At 43.7% G+C, this 24390-nt stretch overlaps 1 protein-coding gene across 6 annotated transcripts in view; it reads right to left on the bottom strand.

The window, feature by feature from the left end:
• ATF6 (activating transcription factor 6) overlaps positions 1–24390 on the bottom strand; it is an 82271-nt gene that overhangs the window by 4636 nt on the left and 53245 nt on the right. For 3 of the 6 annotated variants that reach the window (XR_014228450.1, XM_082314615.1, XM_082314616.1), the window contains exon 15: positions 15377–15461. Coding sequence is in view for 4 of the 6 variants with exons in the window: in XM_082314615.1 (XP_082170741.1) it covers positions 15377–15461 (85 nt within the window). In the remaining 2 variants the exon portion in view is untranslated. The other 3 variants (XR_014228451.1, XM_082314617.1, XM_082314618.1) reach the window with 3 other exon arrangements.

Genomic DNA, 24390 nt, shown 5'->3' with positions numbered 1-24390 from the left:
GGGAGGAATCACGCTGACAAAGAGCCTCTCTGGCCGGCAGGCATGGAGGGGACTCACACACCCGTGATGAAGAACTGCTGCAGGAAGCCTCTGCAAAGGCTCTCATCTCACAGGGATGAGGACAGTAGCGGGAATGGCTCCATTCCCACTACAGACATTTCTAGCAGCCTTTCTCATTACCGTTAGCACCAAAATGACGTAGAAGAGGTGGGATTTTCCACAGAGAGAGCAGTTGCTGCTCGGTGATGCTGCTGGGCGCCTGGACCAGCTGTATTCAAAGGAGCAGTCTGAAAGCCGTGCCAGCCCCAGGATGCCTGGCCACCATCGGAGAGCCCTGCCTGGCCCATCCCAGCCCAGAGGGTGGAAGGGCTGATGCTCTGCGTCAGCCCACGTGATGCTCTCAGCAAAACAACAGGCAAACGTGACCTGAATGCAGCCAGCACAGCCCGATGTTTGGAAAGACTAGCTCACTGTCAAAGGGGCAGGCATTGCAAAAATGATTCCACATGGCTCTGTCCTGAGCTTGATGCCATTAAATTGTTTCACGATCTGGATGAGGAATAGAGAGCATACTTAGAAGATTTCTGGAAGATGCCAAACTGGAGAGATTTCAACCACCTTGGAGTACTGGATTAGACTGCAGTTTCGATAAAAGAGAGAAGCTGTCCAAAATCTTCAGGATGCATTTCAACCAAGGCCAGAGCGAAGTACAACATTCAGGAGAACTGGAAAACACGAGTACAAAATGGGGCCGGGCAGAAGCACTGCAGAAAAAGCTTGAGGACTGCAGAGGATCACTGTGCACAAACCAACAGCGTGACAGGACTAGAAATGATCAGACTGATTTCAAGAGAAAGAGATTTATCTCTGACCAAGTTTCTAATGATAATGAAATATAAGCCCTGGATGAAGCTACCTCGGGAGACCAGAGGGTCTTCGTGACTGGCAGTTTTTAAGGAAAGGTTGGACGACCGCCTGTCAGACAAGAGCCGGGCTACCTGACCCTCCCTCCGCACAGGCACAGGCACAGGCACAGGCACAGGCACTCGCAGTGGCTCGTGGTCCCTCTAGCCCTGCCTTTCTGTGAGCTGCAGGCGCCCATTCATGACTGAAGCCCCTCGAGGTAGGCTGCAACCAAACGGTACAGAGCCCAGGTCCACAAAGAAGCCAACGAACGTCAACTGAGCTGTGACGACTGTCCGTCTGCTCTTTGCTTGTGACAAAGGCAACGCAGTGCAACTTGGGCGAAGCCCTTTCAGTGAGATTTCAGCTGACGTTTGCCACAGGGTAGGGAGGCACACCAGCCAGTGCCCATGGTTCAGACGGCAGTGAGAACACGGCTGTGCCATGTTTCCTTCATGGCCAGTTTAAATCCAATGCCTACGTAGTTGAACATGTTCAGCTTTGCTATTCTTAATCCCTTGTCAGCAAGAGGGCAATATCTGGAGTAGAGCTGTGGGTTCTCAGGGGACTCTGTGGTCTGATCTCATCCACAGAACAGGCCAACAATTTTGCCTTGTGATTCCTGCATCAGATCTTTTAAAAATAGCTCGGTCAGGCTTTCCTTCCTTCCCCTTCCATGGGGCTGTCCAGCAGTACCAACATCTGGGAGACACCAATGGAGCACCAGGTGGGTTTTCTAGAGAGGCGATGATGAGCGCTGAGCTTGGCAGTCGCGTGTGGCTGATCCCTGGCGGGGTCAGTGCAGGTAACCAGTGCTTTCCCTCCACGCTCAGGTCAGCCGGGTACTGCGCTGCCTGAGCACGCAGCATCACATCTCACAGCCCTCTGCAAGGAGGCAGGCGTGGGCAGGGCTGCCTGTGAAGGCAGGACTGACAGCTCAAAGCTGCTGCCTGCTGCCACTGCTCATTTGTTGGCTGGAAGGTCAGCGCTGCCAACCTGTGTTACAGGGAGCTGCTTAATAGCCCAGAGCAACAGCGACACTGAATTATTTCTAAAGTTTATTGTGTTGAATTACCTATGACTGGTGTTTTGTAGGATTACATAAGTGAAAACACAGGAACAGATCTCCTGCAGAGGTGTCTGGATTTATAAATAGGTTTATTGCTCCTCTTTGAAGTTCAGAACATACAGCTATTCATATGGCCTCAGGCGTAAGAAGCTATCCTTCCCAGGCCAAAAGGCTGTGTTGCACTTAATTATTTGTTAACAGGTTTAAAAGCCGTGCTTCAGATGATAGACTATTTCAAATTAACAGCAAAGGTAATCGTGCCAAGCATCGCTGTTATCCGACTGCACCTTCTCAAGGCTTGCTGGCTCTCGCGGACCGTACCAAACTCCGAGCACGAGCTTGGTCTAGGGAACAGAAATCTAATTCCCCATTGCTACTCTCTAGGGTTTATGGCAGCTCCTCTTAAAAACAAACATGCTGCAAGACCAAACTGATGAAAGCTGAAGTCAGCAGTCCAAACCAAAAATGTTTAGCAAATCAGGCTGAGGGTAATAACCACTGTTACAAATTACCGAAATGATGGAAGATTGTCTTTGTATTTGAAGTACTAGATTTTCAAAACTGGCTTATTAGAAAGACCATAAAACTAAAGTCCTCCTTCTCCTCTTAGTAGTACCGACATGTACCAATCAATCGAATGCTCAAATGTCTGTCTTTGAGATCAAGCATTTACTTCTGTAAGAGATGCTGTCTTAGAGAAGGGCAGAAGACAGGCAGAGGGCTTGAGAGGCAGGCAATGAAAATCTTAGTGCCTGTTCTGCAGTAAGTCAGAACAAACGGTGACATGAGTTGTCTCTCTAGACTCAAACTCTATACATGTCAGTGGGCTGTTTGGCCCCATGGATGCAGTCATAGGACAGGAAAAAGTTATTCTGGTAATTAACCGTTTCCCACGTACATGCACTCCCGCCCCCAAGCTCTGCTGTTGGAAAATGCTTGTCTTGAAAACCGCACAATTTGCAGAGAGGCTGCAAGAGAGCTTCCCTGAAATGCCACCGGACCTTGTGAAGTGTTTCAAGGCTGTCACCAACCACCATGGAAGAGCTTTGCAGATTTCTGAAGATGTGCTCACGCCTTCGGAACATTGATAGAGCCTTGTTCTACCAAATCAACTATGAGTTTCGCCTTATCCCTGGCAGTCCCACAGTGGACTACCCGAAAAATACTCTGTGAGACCAATACTGTATAATTCAGGGCCTGGGCCCCTGATTTGACATCCCCCAATCCTAAGACTCTTCTCTAAGGTCCCAACTGCCTTTGCAGTAGACAGCCCACGTACCTACTGGCTGGTTTCTTAGTAGGTGACTTCTTGTAAAAGTGGTCAGAACCTGCCTGGCTGTCCTCCCACACTGTGCTCACTGAATATAGAGTTAAGCTAGTGTCAACCACATAGATCTGGTCTACATGTCCTTGCTTCTGCTGGTAAGATACAGTGAGGGAAATCACTTGCCCCATCTTTACTTTAATTACCTATCTTTGTCAGTAAGGCTAGAGAATCATCCCCTCCTCGTGGACAACAGCATAGAGTGAATTTGATAGCCATGAAACCAGTTTAGTTGATGTCAAAGTTAGGTGCCAGGGAATTATCTCTGCGTAAGGCGATACAAAACCATCAACTCTTTTAAAACCATCTTTGCTGAACAGCTACGTGTGCCCTTTATACTTTCCACATTTCCTTCTAACGAGAAAGCTTGCTTTGCCATGCCAGATCGCAAAGACAGTCAGTGTCAGTGTTAATTTATGCTTGGAGCCCCTTCTGCAGCCCCCTCTATCACACCGGCAGGAGCCTAGGCAGCTTTCAAAGAGCCACCCGATGTGTTCCAGTACCTGGTTGCTTTGTGCTAGCTGCGCCAAGCTGACGATGCTGAAGTTTGCTTTAAATAATGATATAGCACCAAACTACCCAAACAATTTACAGCGCAACCTGCCCTGGCCCAAAACAGAGCTTATGTCCAGGGCAGCACAGAGTTCAGAAAGCGCAAGCCTCGGAAGAAGATGAGGGCACCAGCTGCGCGCAGCTCTGGGGCCGGCCTGCTGAAGGGCTGCAGCTGTCCCCAGACATAATTCAGGGGGCTTTCTCGGCTCTGTCACTTCTGCAGTCTTCCATCTCATCACCACGGAGCAGCCCGGACTGTCCTACCCAGCACATCTGGACAATGTTTCCATCTGAAGGGTTGGTACACACTACCAAATAAGTATATAAATGAAGCAGTGTTACTGTAACAGCTACAAAGACTAAAAATACACTCACTGCAACAACGCAGCAGGGTTCCTAAAACATTTACAGATTTGCTTGTTAGACAGGATTATTTGAGACAAGGGAGAAAGTTATACTGTGACACAAATAACTTCTCTTTTTGAAAGCAAATTCCTGCTTGGAACTATTTCCAAACAAACCAGTTGCAATAGTGTCACCTCTGTGGACTCAGCTGTCCTCGGTCCCCGACACAGGTTAAGTGAGGTCCTGGGCATTTCAGTTCTCCGGGTCTCCTAGCAGCTCTCAAACAGCGAGCCAGGCTGCTGGGTCTATACGCATACAGGAACAGGGGCCATGGTCAGAAACATGGGATCCACAGTCAAAGTCACTCTGCCGAGCCACGAGCTCGGAGACAGGGTCTCTTCCCATGTCTAAGCCATTGGAGCATCGGTGCCAGGGGCTATTCAAGGGGGATATATACAGGCATGAGGGATAAGCAAGAAAACTGGAGGAAACAAGCTCTCTGTGGCCTCCTAAGTAAATAACGGAGCCACAGGAGAGATCGGCACTGGCTGTGGATGAGGAGGACAACGCGCCCTTAACTTGCATCACTATGTGATTTTTGGAAAAGGCCAGCGCCTGTGGGCAATGTGGCCAGTGGCAGGTCTGTGCCAGATGTGCTTTGCAGTACCTGGTCCAGACTGGGAGGTCCCAGGGAGAGGGAAGGAAAGTTGGCTCTTCCCAGGGACCATTTCCCAGCTGATCTCCCACCTCCCCTTCCAATCTTCTCCCTTCCCTCTAAGAGAAAGAGCACGAGCTACAGAGGAGAGAGCCCAGTGCGGACCTGCTGTGACTGCTCTTACTCTTTTGGAGAGGGAGGCGATGGCCGTCTCAAGAAGAGGAGATCAGAATCACCAGCGTTGACCCTCCAGGCACATCATTTAAAGCTCCCTCAGGTAGAGTATTTCTCAGAAATACTGAGGCATTTTTGACAGCGCTGGCTGTGCACATGCGTGTTGTTGGCAGGGTATCATTGCTGCAGGATAGCCATATTTGAAACCCAACCAGCTGTGGCAATGCTAATGACAAGGGGAAAAAAAAAACACCTCGGGAGGCACAAAAAGTATAAACAAACTCCCCACACAGCCTGCAAATCCAGACATACCCACTTACAAGACAAATAACTGTACAGAGGAGAGCAGCTTAAAAAGGCATTCCGGTGGAGGCTTCTTTCAAGGGCAAGGGCTGGAGGGCTTGTCCCAGGGCAGCACGCGGGGGGCTGCTCCTCTGTGTGCAGCAGGGAGGGACCGGGAGGCATGGGCCTGTTCCCGTTGGTCCCCACCATGGGTCTGGCGTCCTACAGATGCTGTTAGAGCTGGAAAACCTTTCTGGCCCAATGCTACCTTTGGTTTTAAACGCCAGCAAGCTCCTCCTTTTCCCATTGTGCTGGCAGACTGGCCACTCTCCTTTTCTAGCCTTGGTACTGCCTAAGAGCGGCTGCTCTGCACAGGCAGGAGAGCAAAGTCCTGGCAGCAAAGCCCCATCCAACCTGTGCTTCTGCCTCTAACAGTCACCAGCAGCAGAAGCAAAAGTCAGAGCAAGCAGGTACTTTTGGTGATACATGAAACAGTAAATGACTGCTTCCCAGATGCCCTATCTACACCATTCAGGGTTCTTCAGGTTCTGTTATAACCCTTCCCTCAGGCATTGCTGTCAAATTCAATAGTCGCTGTGGCAGGGAAGCTGTTACAGTTAATGTTCATTCCTGTTGCTTTCTCTCCTGCATCTTTCATTGTTTTATACATCTATAAACATTTATGACCAAAAATGCATAGTATTAAAGATGGGGATTCAGCAGGGCTGTAAAGATGCTTCATGATTTTTCTACTCCCTCTCGAAAAAATTATATTGCTTTTCTTCCTTGTCTAAGCTGACACTTCGGGGAAGGATGCGCAGTGGCTGCTCTGAGCAGTACCAGCTCGGTTATCTGCCACTGTATGTTTGCTCAGGAACACTCTTCCCACGTAAATTCTTTTGCATTTTTTCACACCAAGTTTCACCTGCTGAACAGAATTTCACTCCTTCCCAAGATCTTTCAGCCTGCTCCTGGAGACGCAGGGGCAGTGACCCCAGCACGGACCTGCATGGGAGTCTGCTGGTGACATCCCCTTCATTGCAAAATGCGACCATCCGTTTCCACCTTTCATTTACACCTTTTAGGGAGATACCAATCCACAACTGAGCCTTTCCTCTTGCCTCACAAAAGCTTGCTTTCTTTTAGCAGTTTCTGAAGAACTACTTTTTTCCCAAGTTTTTTGAACACTCAGGTATATTACTGTGCTGAAGAGACCACCCTTACCCTCCCCCCGCTATCCCTGAGGCCTGCGATGGAGCACTAAGGTAGGACTTTCCTCTGCAGAAGCCGTGCTAGCTCTGCCCAATCTATCATATGCCCCCAGGCATGCTCAACTCTCACAGATTCGGCCAGCTTGTGCAAAAGTGAGGCTTCATTTTTTACAGTTCCTGAGACCATTTTGAAAAAGTTTGCCTCATTTGCCACTTGCCCTTCCCCTGATAATTATATAGCCTCAGTGGTTAACATCAGCGCATGAATTTTTTGCTCTTTCCTTCAACAGCGCTGACCTCAACTTTAAGTGCTCTTTCACACCTTGGTCCTCTAAAGCACTAGGGATTCCCTGGCAGGCATCCTCTGAAAAATGTTTTTATTATTTTTTTATGCCTCAGGCACACTGTTCCTCAATATCTTTTTCTGGCTTGACTTCTTATGGTCTGACATTTATTCTGCCAGAAATCGTGCTCTTTCTTCTATTCCCTCATTTGGCTACAATGTCTATTGTTTAAAAGATATCTTCTTACTTCTATGAATTTACTTTAATGTGTTACTTAAGTCTGTTGGATTTTTTTAGGGTCCTTTTAAAGACTTTTGCACTGAGCTTTTAATCTTTAATCAATCTTCATACCATTTGCCAGCATTTTACCCTATTGGTTTTCTTTTAATATGTTTTCCTATTCTTATTTAGCCCTTACCTTTGAACTGTAGTATGTACTTCACCATTTCAATTTGTTGGCATTTACTGATAAAATTAATTTAACTATTATTTGACTTCTTTTTTTTTCAAGGGGCAGCGTCACTTTTTCATTAACATGCATCTTCTCTATCACCCAATATCATTTGTATCCTAGTGTTAGCATCTCACCGATTTAAGAGTGAAGGCTGGTGTGAGCCTGTATTCACTTACAGTTGAAATGTCTTTATAGGTTGGATGGTATCCAAGGAGCGAGCTGAATTTTCCACCTGTCTCACTTGGATACATAAAATTACCTCATTTATTTAGATACTGTGATCAGCCCTTGCTCGTAGAAGAGTATTTTTAACACCACCTCTGTGAAGCTTCTGTCTGCGTGAGGCGAGCGCTTTCTTCCACTTGAGCTTCTCTGATTCAGTGCATTTGCCAGTTAATTTTAAAAAAATCATATACACATGCTGCTGAGTGCCTATCTGAACACGGCACACTAATAAAAGTGAGATGTCCATTTCAAAGATTTCTGTTTTCCAGCTATAGCAACAGGAGATTTACAGCTTTAATGCATGAATCCTGCTCTGAAACAGAGGTGCCTCCTTTCTCATGGTGAGGGGCAGCTCAGGCTGGCAATCATTTCTTCATCCACATTCACCCAGATGGCATTTGTGCTGTACTGGGATGTGCCATGGCCTTTTCACCTGGGGCTACTACAGAATAAGATAGGATGGACGCAGATGATTTACAATGAAGTGGTGGATGACGGAAATCGAAAATGTTCTTCAGATGCTCAGGATGTATTTTTCAAATGCTTTCCTACAGCAACCCTGCCACAAAGGATCAAGCCCGGAGGACACCCAGGAAGCGCCACAGGTAAGGCGGACCGTATGAAGAGGGTGAGGAAAGCTGCAGCGTGGAGGACTAGACCTGGGATATGAGAAGGCGGCAAAGGCCTCCCGGCCCCGCTGGTGGCAGTCTCCTTAGAGACTGCAATCCAAACACTGAAAGAGTCTGTCTTGGACTGCTGTGTTTTTACTAATCTCTAGGTTTACTCCAGTGATGTTCTCAAGACAGACCTCATAAATGTGAACCTCCTCTACCAGCTCTGTTGCAGTTTTTCATGTTTTTCCAGGGTGAGCTCATTATGGGTAATTATGTTTCAGATCACTGCAGAAATAAAGAGCTACCAGTAATCAGAGTTGGCCTGTGTATAACAAACATAAAACTGTGTTTGCCACCTATAATTTAACACTAAGAGGAATTATGTAATCGTGAATTTACAACATTTGAAAATGTATTAAGGCAGATCAGCTGGGCTCGAGGCTAGAATTACGATGTGCTGCACAAACACAGTTCAATGTAGCCAAGACGGCGACAGTAATCTCACAGATCGGGATGAAAATTTTCTCTTTGCTTTGCAGCACAGCTCTCAGCGCAGTGCTTTCTGTGAAGCTTGGTGGGAGAGCATACCTACAGGGCAGGATCAGCATCCAGGCTTAACGAACATCTAGAAGACAGGGTCTCTGCAGCGAGATGCATACACGTTCAGTTCTAAACCGAATTTGGCTCCTTCTGCGACTCCATACTGGCATCCACCCTGGCAGCTAATGTCATGAGTTTCTTTTTTCTTCTACTTTGTGGATTTTATATAAGTGTGCATTTTATATGGAAAAAACAATCTGGTGTAATAACTCAACACTGGTGTTGGAAATATGAAGTACGAAGTCCAATTAATTTATGACTCATTCTCTACCCACTTCATGAACAGTGTGTTCCCAAGAAAATGCCATCTGTAGCATTTATCCTGTCTATACAGGGAAGACCAGTTACACTGGGGCTTGGCCTACGCTATCACGCAAAACCCAAGAGATACTCTTTTTCATATTAACAACGAGGCAAAAAGGCACAGAAGATCCTCTGAAATCATCTTCCTGTCTTTATGAATACATAAAAATAGGTTACTCATTTAGCAATTTAGGTAAACAGCTCGTTATGAAAAGTCACGGGGGAATAAGCCTTTATGATTTCATTTCTTGATCGTTTCCTGTCTAACTAAACAAACATGAACTCAAGTGACACAGATTCCTTTACTTTTGTGCACAGATTCTTGAATGATTTATTTCATACTTTTTTGAATAATTTAATCTTCTCCTTCCTGTCAAAGACAACATATATCAACAGACAATGGTTGGGAAGTGGAGAATCTCTCCGACAACCAAATCTGTTGAAAACGTCTATTTAACGTTGAATGTAGGCAATCATCAATTCTGATGTTCAAAGAAATGTAGGAAAGTTTGAGGGGGTTATTCTGTTTTGATAAACTGCACTTTTATATCACTTCGAAAAGACAAGAGTGAGAATAGCAACTTCTTACAATATGACTAAAATCTACGGTTAAAATTCCTTGATAAAATCTGTTCTGCCACAATTTCAATCCTGACCTCTAGAGCACAGCTGTACATGAGCACAAGAGCTGAAGTACATCCGTGACATTAGCAAACCATCCTAATTACAGCAGAACCACAGTGACGCAACACGCTGTTTGTCCACGACTGCACACAGGAGATGATAGCAGACTCTCCCCATTTCTCAGTCCAGGCTCAGTAACTGGCTGTTGCAGTGAGGTCTAACTAACCACGGCTCTGATTCCTCCCTGGTCAGGCTTCGCCGAACTACTTTTATTCCTCAACTGGCAGCTCAAGAAGCAGAGGGATGGCATTTTCAAATTGGCCTGTAGACTTACAGCATGGCGACATTCTCAAATATATTTTCCTACATCCTGGTTTAGAGGTCTTGATGCTTTGAAGGATTCTCAGTGACCTTCCAAAAAAACCTTAGCAGCTACCCTTCCTTCATCTCACAGATAGGTTGTAATCCTACATACACGACTTCCAGAGCCTTATGCTCATACTCTATAGCTTGTAAGGCTGTGCTGAGTTCTCCACAAGTTCTGCTAAATCCAGAGATAAAATCAGAAACAATGAGAGAAGGATGTCTACAAATCATGCTTGTGCAGCCGAGAGAGGAGACTTTGGTACCGACTAAAGTGGCATGAGCTTCTCAGTGTGGGGCCAAGGACAGCAGCTGTGAGAGGGAGCCACTGGGACTAAGATTTGGCTTCTAACAGGAAGAGAAGAATGAACCAACAACAGCTAGAGATAGCTGGGGCCATTAGTCCCCTGGAAACCAAGCTGAAGCTATTCAAAGTGAGAGAAGGCTACCCAAAATGATAAGCAGCAGCCTTCAGGGAAGTCAGCTGCCCTAAGTGGTAGGTATTGTTTGAGACCTTCCTCATTTAGTGACTGACTGGGAATTCTGCTTCTTGCTTCGAAAGACGGAAATGGCATCTTTTGTTTGCTTGACCCTGGAAGGCAGAGGAAGTTGGAGACTTTATTTATTCAGCCCCAAGACATGGGAACTTACAGGACATTATCACTTCCCAAAGAGCTTTTGTTTTTATTTTCCTTCTCAGCCTGTGTGGGTTCTGTTTGCCTTATGGATTTTTCACAGACAGTTTGCTACCAGCCTTGGACATCTGTGAGTGGCTTTTGCACGTGGCTGTCAGTTGAAAGAATGTTCTTTGTAGCTGCATGCAAATAATCATACTGCTCGATGGCAGAAATCCCTCCAGTTTTGATCAAAAAGCCTTACCACTAGATTTGTTATTGACCATTTTAATTAGAACGTATTATGTCAGAGCACTTTTGAAGTCTGTTACATCAGTACGATGACGGATGCTAGGAAGGAAGGCTGAAGGAAGTGGCAGCGATCAGAAGCTGGCCAGAACAACAGAGCACATGGACTTTGCAAAACTCACCATCCCGCTCAGAATAAATTCCTGCCTTTAGGAGACTATTTTGCTGTCGTGTTTCATGAAAAAAAACAACCCTTAAGAGAACAGGGTTCCTTAAGAACCAGGAATACGTAAGTTAGGCTCACAAACAACTATCTCAAAGGCAGGCTGAAGACAAGTCCTATTGTGTGACATTAGACTAAGGACCGATCCAGAATATTTGTATAAAATTCAAAACTTTCTCTGTCATGGCTGCAAATTCCCAGAAAATGAGCCTCGGATCTCACCAGTGGCTTTTCCATCAGGTCTCTTACTTTTGTTTGGCCGAGAGTGCAGACACCAACCCTCAATTTAGAGAGAGCAAATGACGGAAGGACTTTCACGTATGGGGAACTGTTTTGCATGGGGATCCTAAGAAGAAAAAAGGCCTTTTTGGTCTTTGTGCTGCTGCTAAGACCACCAGTATTCATGGTGAGCACACACCTGCAAAGACATTTATAGCTGCTCCTACCAACAGAAAGTGCAAGCTGTGAGAGTATCTAACAACCCCAGGGAGAAATGCATTCATGAAAGTGGCTTCTTGGGCTAAACGTTGAATGCTACCTCCTACACTGAATGACTGCACATATGTTCTCACTTTTGTGCGCTGCAAGGAGAGGACTACTGGTGGTGTGTGCTGCGCTGCAGAGCTGCAGGCATCCTGCAGAGACAAAAGGCTTGTGCTTGGGGTAGGAAGAGTGGCTTAGCTATGCTGTACTCTATAGATTATTTTGATCCAAAGATCGATGTTATAACCCACTGCATTTTTTACAGCAGTTAAGTAAATAGAAGGATAATGGCAGATGTTTTCATTTAAACTTCAAGAAAGGCACCGCCTATATGTCAATTTGAAATTGGTGTAATGAGCCAACAAGACTCTGAATTACAATAAAAGCAAATTTAGGAATGAAATCTACTGGAGACTTAACTGGTCTCAAGTGCATAGTTAGATTTCTAAAATAATAGCTGCAATCCAGCATAACAAACATGACTTGCTTAAAAACAAAAGCTGGAGTTTAACTGTAAATTGCACTTGGCTTTCATTCCCATGAGAAACTGAAAGATATTTCTTCTTGGAATAACTTCTCAGTAAAGGCACACCAATGGTGCCCCCAAAAACATGTACAGTGGGACTAGGACTACCCAGTTCTGCTTTTTTCCCTCCAGGCTTACCAACCCTCAGGTCCTTAAGTACCATCAGGCAGATTTTCTGTATTACTTGTGTCCACAAATACTGGGGCTTTGTCGTTGGGCAGAGGCAGGTCAAAACGTAGGCATGGCTGGCTGCGGGGGGCAAGGGGAGAGCCATGCGGAGGGACAGCAGCCAGCAGGGAAATGGGAGAAGAGTTAAGGGCTGCAAGAGCATCTGGGGAGGCAGAAATGGCGGAGCTGACAGCAAGTACTGGCTGTGAACTGGGGGGGGTGGCCCAGCAAGCTTGGAAAGGGGCTTGGAACAGGGTGGGGAAGCAGGAAAAGAGGGTAAGAGGTTAGGATTAACATGTACCACCATGTAACAAGCTATTATACTTTTGTTAAAAATTTAATATTTAAATATATTTAACATATTAAACGTATTTAAATATTTAAATGTATTTCTGTGCACCTGCACAGAAGCTGCCAGTGGGGATTTTGCTGGCTCATCCTCATGCTCGCAGAGGGGCATGGGCGATTCACACTGACCAGGAGAAGACGCACATAGGAGAAAGTTACAAGGTAATGGCCATTTTTACTCTTTTCCAACATAAAACAACTGAATAGTTTTTATCAAGTTTTTATCTTGAAAATAAATAATGTACTGTTATTGCTTTGTACAATATTGTTCTCTTAAACGTCCATCTTATTGAATGCACACATACACACACCCGTCTACTACAAAATTTTCTGTTGAGATTTGCCATTAGCTGCAAAGCACTAGGACTACCACTGGCTGGACTTACCCCAACTCTTCCCTCCAAGAAAAAACTCTTCTAACTGTAAACTTGACTCTGCTTTGTACACTGGTGAAAACTGCCAGACCAATCTCGCAGAACCATGTCATTAACCTCCATGCAGAGTCATGTGGGACAGTGACCGACAACTCATTTTACTTGCTAATCTTTCTCCGTACCTGTTCTCTGTCTCTGCAGCCGGTGGTGGGAACGGCTCAAGCCAGCTAAAGGCAGAGTCTCCAGCGGAGCTCAGAAGGCACTCAAGCAATCAAAGTGCAATCAGAAAAGGTTGACAGTCCTGCTGGGAAAAGACTGTCCAAGCAGTTTGAAGGGTTCTCGACTGAACTGTACGCCGTTTCATGTTTGGAAACAGTGTCATGGATAAACTTTAGTACACAGACAAATAAAGATTCTGCAGAAGAAAGCAAGTGATGAAGTTCCAAAAAAGTTCCAGTTCCCTTCATCTCTTCTGCCAGGGTTGTGGCAGCAAAAAGGAAGGGCAAGTAAGTGGCAGTGCAAAAGGTTTCCCTTCTTCCACAGAGATCTGGCTCAGGCACGAGAAAGGCAAGAGGGGACAAGTTCTTTCACTGAAAGTTTTGCCAATTCCTCTGAGGGACGCCCATCCTCTTCTAGCAGCCAACTCTCTGCAGGTGGACAAAGAATTAAGGTGGGCTTAAAAGAACAGCAGACAGCTGGGAGGAAAGCTTTGTTGTCAGCTAACTTCCAGATGCTTGTTCAGGACGTGCTCAGTCCCCGTGGAGGCAGAACAGGGTGGAGGAGCAATGTTCTCAAAGGAGAGAAATGGACTCTTCTCCAGGCAGAAGTTTTTAGGGAATCATCTCCTCCACGTAATCTACTAATAATCAAATTAAAAATCAAGCCAAGTTACCTACTGGCTCTTGTGTATCTTGTAATTTTTTTCCTAATACCTGGCTGAGTGTCAGAGAGGAAACAGTATTTGACGCCATTGTTTACTTAATGCTATCCTTGTGTCTCATCTGTTTCAACATCTCTGCCCAAATCCCTGGACATTTTTTTATTTCCTGGATTATGCTGATGTTCTGAAGAAAAATCCCAAAGAACTCAAGTAACTATAATTTCACAATGTTTCATTATTAACGAAGGATAAGATTTGTCACTGGATTCTGATGTGTATTTTCCAAATTATGTTTACTCCAACAACTGAAAAGTTATTTCAAGCAAAAGAAGACTCAGTAACATGTTAAGAAGAAATACTTTGTAATTTAGTGCCCATGTGCACGTGATAATTCAGCTCAGCCAGAAAAGGATTTTTGTAATGGATGTGAAAAGGGAGTTTCAGGGAGATAAATGCCAAAAATAATTCTGATACATCTAATAAAAATTCCCCTATGATAGCTAGTTATAGATCATCACACTCGACTTACTGTACTGCATGGGAAAATGTAATTATCAAAACGTTGAAAGCCTGAACTGATTTTTTTTTCTTAGTTTATGGAAATTTGCATCATCAGATAATGTTTTCGGCATGCTTGAATTTAACAAAAACATTTGGGTTTATGATTCACTTGTACTGTAAACCACATAAGTTTTAAAAAAGCATTACGTGCACAAATATTCAGAAACTGAAGTTTATACTGTTACAGGATTCACAATGCATTTGATGACTGTGACAGTGACCCTGTGCCCCAAGCAAGTCCTAACTTGGCAGTTCCTCACCATATGAATTAATGATGTATTTATACAGTTCATGTCCTGTCTCTCATGTGGGACTGAAATGCAGATCAAGAACATTTCTGTTTGCTAGTAAGCCTGTGCCCCTAGTGCAAAGCTATTTTCTCTGCTGTCCTGAGGCATTGTAACATGATTATTATTAATCCTGACCGTGCAGTGCTGAGAGGTCCTAGTCACACTGAGTGTTGTATAACAGACTACTAGTAAATAGCTGAGGAAGCCGATGGAAGGCACTCAGCATCCTAACAAGCCAGTAAGGCCAAGGAACTTGCCCTGCTAAGCAGGCGTAGGAGGAACCCAAATGAGAGGATGAGGACAGTCTCCACACTCGATGGGATCTTTGTAGCCACCAAGTTAGAGAAGTTAGATCACATTCAAGTAACCCTTAATCAGCCATGTATAAATCACCGCGACTGGATGGCACCCCCCCCGTCCTTGAAGGAGCTAGAATGAGATACTGCAGAACTGCTGGCCAAGTCACGCAGCCTCTCGTTACAGTCTCGGTGACCAGGCACTGGTGATTTGCCAGCACCCCAGCTCCAGCGCGGACCCTGGCAACTAAGGCCCAGTAATGACCAGTCTGACTTCTTTTTAAACAACAGACATTTGGTCTAAGTTCGGTTTCCATATACAAGTCAGGCACATCTCTTTGAAATTATTTTCCTATTGTTCTCTTTCATGTTTTGGACTTACCGTTGATGTTTACAGCTGGCAACACTATAGACATCTTTGGTCTTCTGGTCTTGTTATGTGTGGTGGCTGGCAATAACAGGTGGTCCTGGAAAATAGGGGAAAAGATGTGTTAAATCTACCCTGAAAGTACAGGGCTGAGAAAATTCCTTTGCATTCTGTCTTGCAGGCATTCCACATAAAACTATTTACGACAGCTTAGCAAATTCAAATTGTTGAGGGAGTCTTCCAAAAGTCACAGCAAGTGCTCATGCTGTGTAACCGAGAAGAAATCTCTATCGCATGCAGCAGAATATGAAAAAGTCTTGATCATGTGGAAAGAGATGGAAACTACTATTAGGCCCTCGTTCAACAGAGTACTTATGTATATGATTAAAGTAATTTAACTTGACTTCAGTGATATTTAAACGTGTGGTTAAGGGCTTTGCTGAATTGGAGCCTTTACTCGCAGTGCTGTCTGCTTTATATATAAATGTCATCTTGCTGTATCGATCTCAAGCTCTACACCACATGCCTCGTGCAGTAGGACTGCATCAGTCAGGGTTGTGATGAGGTGTGAAATACGAGCTCTGCTGACAAAACCTACCAGGGAAGTTTGATGGCAAAGCTGTGCTTTAGTAGCTCACATCTCAACTGTGAGGTGGCTGGGTGCTGCTGTAAGACAGCAGTGTTCAAACTAACTACCCTGGGTTTTAGCAGTAGAAGCTGCATCTGCAGGAGACGCTCTGGATATGGATCTGACCTGCAAGGGAAAATGCAGCCTTTCTTCAGTTTTTTTTTTGCTGTTAGTGAACTCAAATTGCTCAACTTGCAGCCTGGGAAAATACGGTTCTTTCCTTATCAACAGAAGTAACAGAACATAAAGCGCCAGTCCGGGCATCTCCCATATTATTGTGCTATGCTGATCGAGACTGACCAAAGGAAGACTACTAAGGAGGAGGGAAGCTTCCCATGCCTTTCAAAGCTTAGCTTCCCTGACAGAAGGTTGCTTCACTGCACCATCTCTGTATGCAGTGGACATCGTGAAGGAAATATATTTGCTCTCTCTTAGTAATTAGGTACAAAAGACTGTGTTTATATAATTGACAAATTGAGTTTAAAGTTCTAACTCAGGCTCTAAGTGAAACAAAAACCTGGCGATCACTAAGTATCTTTTCCAGGTCCCAAAGAATTAATGGAATGGTTTATTTTCCCAGCCCCTGTGTTTGCCCCTCTCCCAATCCCAGCAACGCCAAATTCATTCCCAGTGTCTCTGAGAGGAACGAAAGCCAGCAGGTGCCACCATGTCAAACACGAGGAGACCAACTCATTAAAAAGTTTTTGCAACTGCCCTAAAACCAGATCTGAACATCTGCCTTACACTTTTCAAGAGCCAGCATCTCTCTCACATGGTTAAAAAGCAGAAGGAAGTTTGATGTTCTCATCTCATTTCTTGCTTTTCCATTTGTAAAACTCCCACAATATTTTACAAACCCAGCACTCAGAAACTTTACATGCAGCTTTTCAGCTCCCTGCTTAAGGGTAAGAACGGGTACACAAACATTTCATGCTTTTGGCCAAGGTTATCTTTTTGGTAGACTGAATTAGACTTCCTTCAGGACACAGCTGTTAACTTCTTAATGTCAGGGTAACTGTATTTTCCCCATTTTAATATCTAAACATGACATTGTTATGTCCAAGATTCAGGGAACTAACTTACACACGAAGTTAGGTGTTAAACATATCAAGATATTCTGTAGATACATTGCAGAGATATCATTCTCTTTTTTTCCCACACCAAAAAATCCACCAAAAAACCAAATGACTGACCATGAGAAGAAAACATTACTTCAATAAATGACTGTAATTAAAAACATCTTGGTACCAAAATTATAAAACCATGCTGGTGTAATTCTCAGACTACATATGTAATTCCCATTTCATTTCTGAACCACTGAGACTAAGACAACGCTCAGTAAGACAATGAACTTTACAGAAAAGCTGTTCTTGAAATTCAGTGTTCCCAAGGGAACAGGCCAAAGATAAGATGTCCATTAAAACTACATTTTGTAACAATGTCCTTGTCATGATTTGATGACTATTTTTAACATCGCTTAAAAAATGCTTATCCTGTTTTTTTTTTTCTTTTTCAATGCTTCTGAGAGTCCACAACATCATCACCTAGCAAGACACAAGTACTGCACAGATGATCACCTGTGAATCATTACATGTAACTACTATTTTTTTGCTAACATATCTGAAGATTGGTATGTTAATTGATGCTGGCTTAGTTTTCCTTATAATGGCACCTTTATTTACTGTATGTCTAAAACATATTAAGAACTATCACAAAGACTTTACAATCAGAGTACCTCTATAGAAATAAATAGCAGTGTCACAACAGAAATGCCAAATTTCTGGATAGCAACAAAATAAGGAAAATTCCTCAGATACCTCTTGTATCGTTACCTTCTTGGCTGCCCCACGGGAGGTTCAGGTTGGACATTCAGAAACAGTTTTTGACCCAGAGCATGGCGCAATCCTGGAACAGGTCAGCAGAGAGCTAGGGGATCTTGGAGGTTTCCAAGACTCAGCTATACAAAGCCATGGCTGCCCTTATCCACTGTCGGCAACAATTCCACTTCAAGGAGAAGGTCGGGCTAGGCACCACCAGAGGTTTTCTCTATCCATTTCAATGATCCTATGATTTTCGTTTTGCAGTCCACCAGACAGACACTGTCAGCACCAACTTCTCGTAAGAGTCCTATGGTAACTAGAGGCAGTGCAAACACCTCAGACTTGGCCTTTACAAGCTCTGTATCTCCTCCACCATGGTTAAATTCAAAGACTGACTCTGCAGCTAACAAATTTCATTTCCATGACTACAATGCAGCCAAACTATGCACTAATACTGCTGGGCAGGTTCAGGTTGCACCAAACTGATCTGCTGGAAAACAATACTTTATTCTAAACCTTGCATCGAAAATGAGATGTGAAATTCACCTTTCTTAGTTCTGCCTCACCTAGAAGCCATTTTTTTTTAAATACCTGGAGTTAGATTTAATTGCAACTAATTTTAGACTTCTGTGAATGATGTTTCAAGAGCTGCAAAGAAGAAATGAGCAGTTCATCACTATCTGCTCTCCTTCCCCATAATTCTGACTTAAAACAAAAACACCAAGTCATTTTCTGATAGATCAGTCAATTGAAGTGGGCAGCTCCAGCAGGTATTTCACTCTACACTAAGATAGCACTGGAGATGACAGGAGCTCCAGAGAAGCCTGCTGCTCTCCAGTGACTATCATGAGAATGAGGTCTAGTTCAGAATGGTCAACCAACATCCAAACACCTAAAGCTGTGTTAAATGAATCCCACCCAATCTTCTTTCCCTGACTCAGAGAAACAAAGGGAGCATTGTTTTCTAGATCACAATTACAGTTACTCAAAATCAAAGGAATATAAGAAGGAAGACAGGTATATAAAATGCCAATATTATAACTCATTCTAACCTAATGAAGTGAACTTACTTTACACAAATCATGGCAGGCCCAACACATCCTGCTCAGCCATACAAAATCCTGTTAGAGACAGAAACTGATATGATAAAAACTTCGATACCTATTATACGTGCACTACTACTAGCAATCCCTCCAAACACAACCTGACAAGATCAACTCACTGGATCTGACACAAGTTGCACAGGGAACCATTTTCAGTGAAGCCGCTCTGCTACCCAAGACACTAAAATTACCTCCCTTTTAGTTTCCAGACTCTGAAATGTCTCCTAAAACTACACAGCGAAGTAGTATATTCATGTATCAATTCACCCGCTACTCCTCTGTTTTACTGGAGCAGTTTGAACAGTGTGAGAAGGAAGACCCAGAGCCTTCTGCTCCCACAGCAGACAGTGAGACAATGCAGTAATTTCCATTCGCATTTGTGTATCCAAATATGCTTTGGAGTTGCTGCACAACTCCTCAGTGCTTCAACACCAACTTTGGACAAGACAGACATATAAAAAGCCAGTCAGCTGTAAGTTCAAACTGCTACCAGGAGCTAGTGTGCAAGATACGCAGATTGTCTGGAAGTTGGATACTGCCCATCATTACTACGAAGAGCCATTTTTAAATCTGGAATTAGAGAAATTTATCCACCTCCGTAATAATCTTTATCTTTTACATGCAGGACTGTCCCTCTGACAATCAGTCCTAACTGACAAAGTTTCCTAATTACCCTCATTCTACATTGAAGGTGAAGGTAGTAGCAGGTATGCTGCAGAGTATCATAAATATTTTGCCTACAGTTTAGCTACCTACAACATTTTTGAGCCTAAAAGTCTTCAAATAGTCCACAACTTTTATTTGAAATCAACACCTAATTATTTATATGCAACACAAATGAGTGTATGGATTAGTGATTAGGAAGAAATTAGACATTTAGAAACATTGCTTGAATGCATTTCTAAAATGTAAAATATTTTCTCCTGTCCTATCCTGCTCTGAAGTATGCTGAATTGCATCCCAGAGGGGTGTGTGATGCTATTACTCATCCCTAATTTTAAACACTAGACAAAAAAAAGTCTAAAATTAAAATGCTGTTTGTGATATTAACACATGGTATAAAAATGAAAATGAATAAAAGCAAATCTTGCAAGTCAGCATCTGGCCCATGAGCATGAATGTGAACCAGAGGCAGAATAAATCACAACTATTACCCAACAACAGATGGCCTTGGCTTGGGCCAAGATTTGCACTTAGATGAGATGACAATTTAAATAGACGATGCAGACCTGAGACTGCTGGCAGAACGACTGGAAAAATATCAGCCTGGAAAGACAATATTTCAAACGAGACCCTAGCTTCAGCATTCTCATTTTGCTTTTGATCATCTCTACAGTTCAGTGATATTGAAGCCAGATGAGATGGACAGATAGATAAATATAGATACAGATACTAAAAATCCAGCCACAAATGCACTACCTTAATTTAATAAGTTGGGATACAGAAACACATTTTTTCCTGGGGATAAAGTCTGAAGCTGTTGCTTGTTAAACTCCTGATTAATAATCACGTTTATCAAGTCCTTGCCATCACAAAACATTCAGGACACCATATTATTAGAATATAATTAACCAGAGTTGTAAACACTTAGAAATTAGGCACCCCTATAGAATGAATTTCCTCACTGAATCTTTTTACTCTGCTGGTTAATTCAGTGCCTGCTGATCTGCCTCTGGACTCAACAACACATGGAACTGCAATAAAGATTTTAAGGCTTCTTACATAAGATCAGTGTTGTCAGGGCTCTAACAGGGATTAAGCTCTGGAGCCTCATGTGTCTCTAACCCCCCCCAGTCAACTGGCAATGGAAATCCTGTTCCACTACGCTAGAATATTCCAAAACTGGCTGCTCCTGCAGCTTCAGCCTCAGTCTCATGACATGTGGTTTGGTTCCCAAAGTCCCCACTACCTAGATGCATGAAAACTTGCAGGCATCTTAGCTGTCATTTAAAAAAAATAAAATAATTGTTTCTAACTCTCATAGTTAAAGGACATAAAGAAAACATCACCACTGCACATCATGAAGTTTCATTAAACAGAGAGAAAACATGCTAGTCAAAGGTCTTTTTGCCTTTTTTTTTCTTTAAACTATCATAATTTCGTAAGCTGGACTCTTGGCTTTTAAATGATTAGAATTGGCAATATTGCTTGTTTTGGCTTTTGCAATGCATGTTCCATCGGCAACACTGCACCCAGCACCAGATGCCTCCCTGGGGAGCAGTATGCCACCTCGCTATAGGCAATCTGCGGAGCTCCTCCTCCATTTCTGTGTGTTTGAAAGAAACACAAAGGAATTAATCCTTGCAGCATGCCCGTGATGGAGGAAAATATTACCAGTGCTGCGGGGAATGTTTAGAGGAGATGTGCATGCATTTGAAGGATACCCAAGTGACAAGGGACACGAAGCAATGGATTTCCAAACCCTCCAAGGCTCTGCACTCTCAGCAAGAGCTGTCTTTCCTCCTATCCCTGAGCTTACTTATCTGTCAAATCAATTCCCCTAGATTTTTCTTACTTTCTTAAATGCTGTACTTCAGTACGGATAAGTATTTTTCAAAAGCTTCTTCTAGTGTCTTGAGCAAAAGCACTATCTGCTAGAAAATAATTAATGCAACTTGATTTAAATGTGCTTTGTTACAGTGTATTTAGCACATCTGCCTATGCAAACACTGTCACGCTATTGAAGGGTAAGCCATGGCTCCGACCCTTCCCAGTGGTTTGGAGCACGTACCCTGCAAAGTACAGATGTGATCCATGTGGGAGCTGTGACTCCACTCCTGCAAGACAGGCCCTATCTCACTTCTCACAAAGACTTTGTCAAGATGTCCGAATGTGCCCCGCTCTTCATTAAGAGATCCACCTCTGACTAACTAAGGATAATCTTTTCAAAAACAAGTGACATTTGTTACTTTACAGGAATAGAAGCTCCAAGGAGACTGGATTAAAATACCAAAGGAAAACCTTAATGTGCTCTTCTCGTAATTTGCCTTGATGAGGAGATTTGATCTTTACCATTGCCTTGGAGACCAGCTATGTGCTAGAATATTGCAACTAACACAGACGACTGTCTGCCAGAGCAGAGTGGGCAAATAGAGCCAGGCGCCTGAGCATGCCAAAGGGTACTCTGCCCAGGCAGCTTCAGAAGGCTTCTTACAATAAACAAACACTGTAGCTGGGCATTTTTTCATCTCTGTTTATGACTAAGAGGTCTCCCAGGGAATCGTGCCTCAATCTCTTCCAGCCTCAATCTTCACGCTGTGATTCTAGGACCGCATTAGAACCACTGCCGATACAGGCTGAGGAGCTTCCCACATCTCACTGAAGTCCTGGCAGCTTCCCAAAGCTGCTGGGGGGGGACAATTTTTCTTTAGCGGCACTACTTTTGGTAGTGTTCAACACGTCCTGACAGCTTAAAAGCTTATCTATTAACTATCCGACCACACCTAGTGATCTCAAGATGAAGCAGATAGAAAGCAAGTGTTTTTTTGACCAGAAAAATTGTGCATCAAATCCACGTACTGTCTTTCAAACCTATTTTTAATGAACATCTTCAGGGATTTCAGGTCAATGAGATGACACTAGACCTTCTTTAGAGGTATGCTTTTGGCCATACAAAGAGTATGAAACAAAAATGTGCTTTCACAGGCCCAAAAAGCTGCATGCAACTTCAGAGGCTGCCCTGTACAGGTCCTCTGAGGAGCTGGAGTTTTTAAAACCATGGGCTGACAGAGCCAATGAGCCAGCTTTTCTTTCATAAACCACAGTTTTCACACTTTTTGAAAATTTCAAAATAATTGTTTCAGGCTGCCTGGCTGTTGCCAGAAGTGTGAGGTTTCTGTCCTGATCTCCTATACAGGCCACCGAACCTGCACTGAGCAGCATCGCAGCCTTTGGCGTGTGACTCCTAACCGGGAAAGGGTACCTGTGAAGCTGGAACTTCACTCTCAGGACAGCCAGGGCTGAACTTCGGCAGCTCTCTGGACACAAAAGGAGGCTGCTCTCCAGGGAACAGAACTTACTGCAATGCACTCATGGCCTAGGGGCTGATTCTCATTTACCTCAGCGGTTCCCGACACTGCAAAGCACACAGCACAGATCATGGTGTAAACGAGGATCAGGTCTTGGCATATCTGTTTCTGGTTTCCTCTGTCAGTTTGAAGTGAGCGTGTATGAAAGTTTACAAATTTGTAGAGGAAATGGCTGTATAATTTCACTGTTGATTCAGTTGGGTGATGGCAACCATATGATGTCCCGAGGATACACCATACTGGATACAGCACTGGTCCATTTGAAAATGCCAGAAGTTCCTGCAACATTGCTTTCGCCATCAGTGGACATTAAACAGGGCAGCAACTACAGAGGGAAGGGTGCCTCTGAAACTACCGCTATCCTACTATTTCACCCTGACCCTTATATCTGAAAAGCATGGGAACAGTTTTAAGAGCAGAAAAAAGAGAGGAAACCAGTTAAAACCTCTACACAAACTGTGACTCATAGCCACAATACTTGCTCATTATAACACGAACCATAAAGCTGCCTTGTTTTTAAAGTTGATATGTCTCTTTTCCTTTTTTTTTTTTTTTTTTTAAAGGTAGACCTTAGAAATCCACACGGATTTACTCACCCCGTCATGGATCCTTGCAGGGAATCCATGACGTGCAAAGATGAGTATGGGAGAGAGTAAAAGATAGGATAAAGACTGCAAGGAATCCACAGAAAACCCACAATAAAAATTCACAAGGTCTCAGCCTCTCTGCACCGGCTCTCGACAGCCCACCCTGGGAGGCCCCAGTAGCTTTACTACTTTGGGTTTAACGATAACCATTTAACTTAATTTGAAAGAGTACTAGTTCTGCATATATTAAACTTGAGGTTAGCTAGCATATATTAACACAGTTTGATTTTGTGGCATACTAAAGAAAAGAGTTTGTAATCGAGAATTCAAGTCCCAATCCCTAATAACAGAATTTAATTACTTTTCTATGTTTTAAGCCCATTGGGGGAGGGTGGGGGGGCAGGGAGGGCAAACTGTCCCATAACAGGAAAGCTCCCAGAAGTGGTGGGAATAGAGCTTCTTTTTCTGCTTTTACGTTTGCCAAAAGCGCTCCTATTCACACCAATGCTGTTCCAATACCAGTGTTCCTGTGCACAGGTGGTTTTTACAGCCTATACTTTGCACACAGCAATGAAGTGATGAGATATGCTTTTTATTTAAGCGTTTTACCAGAAATAGCTCAATCCCACAGTCAATAAAATGTCCTGTAGTGTAAGATTACACTTTTCTGACATTCCCAGACAATTTTTTATAAATAACACCTAACTGCACTCTGGAACGCTTTCTGCCCACTGTCCCTGCAGAAGAGGGAGTTGCTGTCCAGTTTAGTTCCCACGTGAGAGACCTTTTAATGAAGAAGTCTTTAGTGCCTTTTATTGTCAACTGTACTATTGCCAGATGTGACATGGCCTGGGCTCCAAAAC

The sequence above is a fragment of the Platalea leucorodia genome (assembly GCF_965183815.1).
Source record: "Platalea leucorodia genome assembly, chromosome: 5".
Classification (NCBI taxonomy): domain Eukaryota; kingdom Metazoa; phylum Chordata; class Aves; order Pelecaniformes; family Threskiornithidae; genus Platalea; species Platalea leucorodia.
The sequence above is the reverse complement of the archived record's forward strand: the minus strand, read 5'-3'. Positions and strand labels throughout refer to the sequence as shown.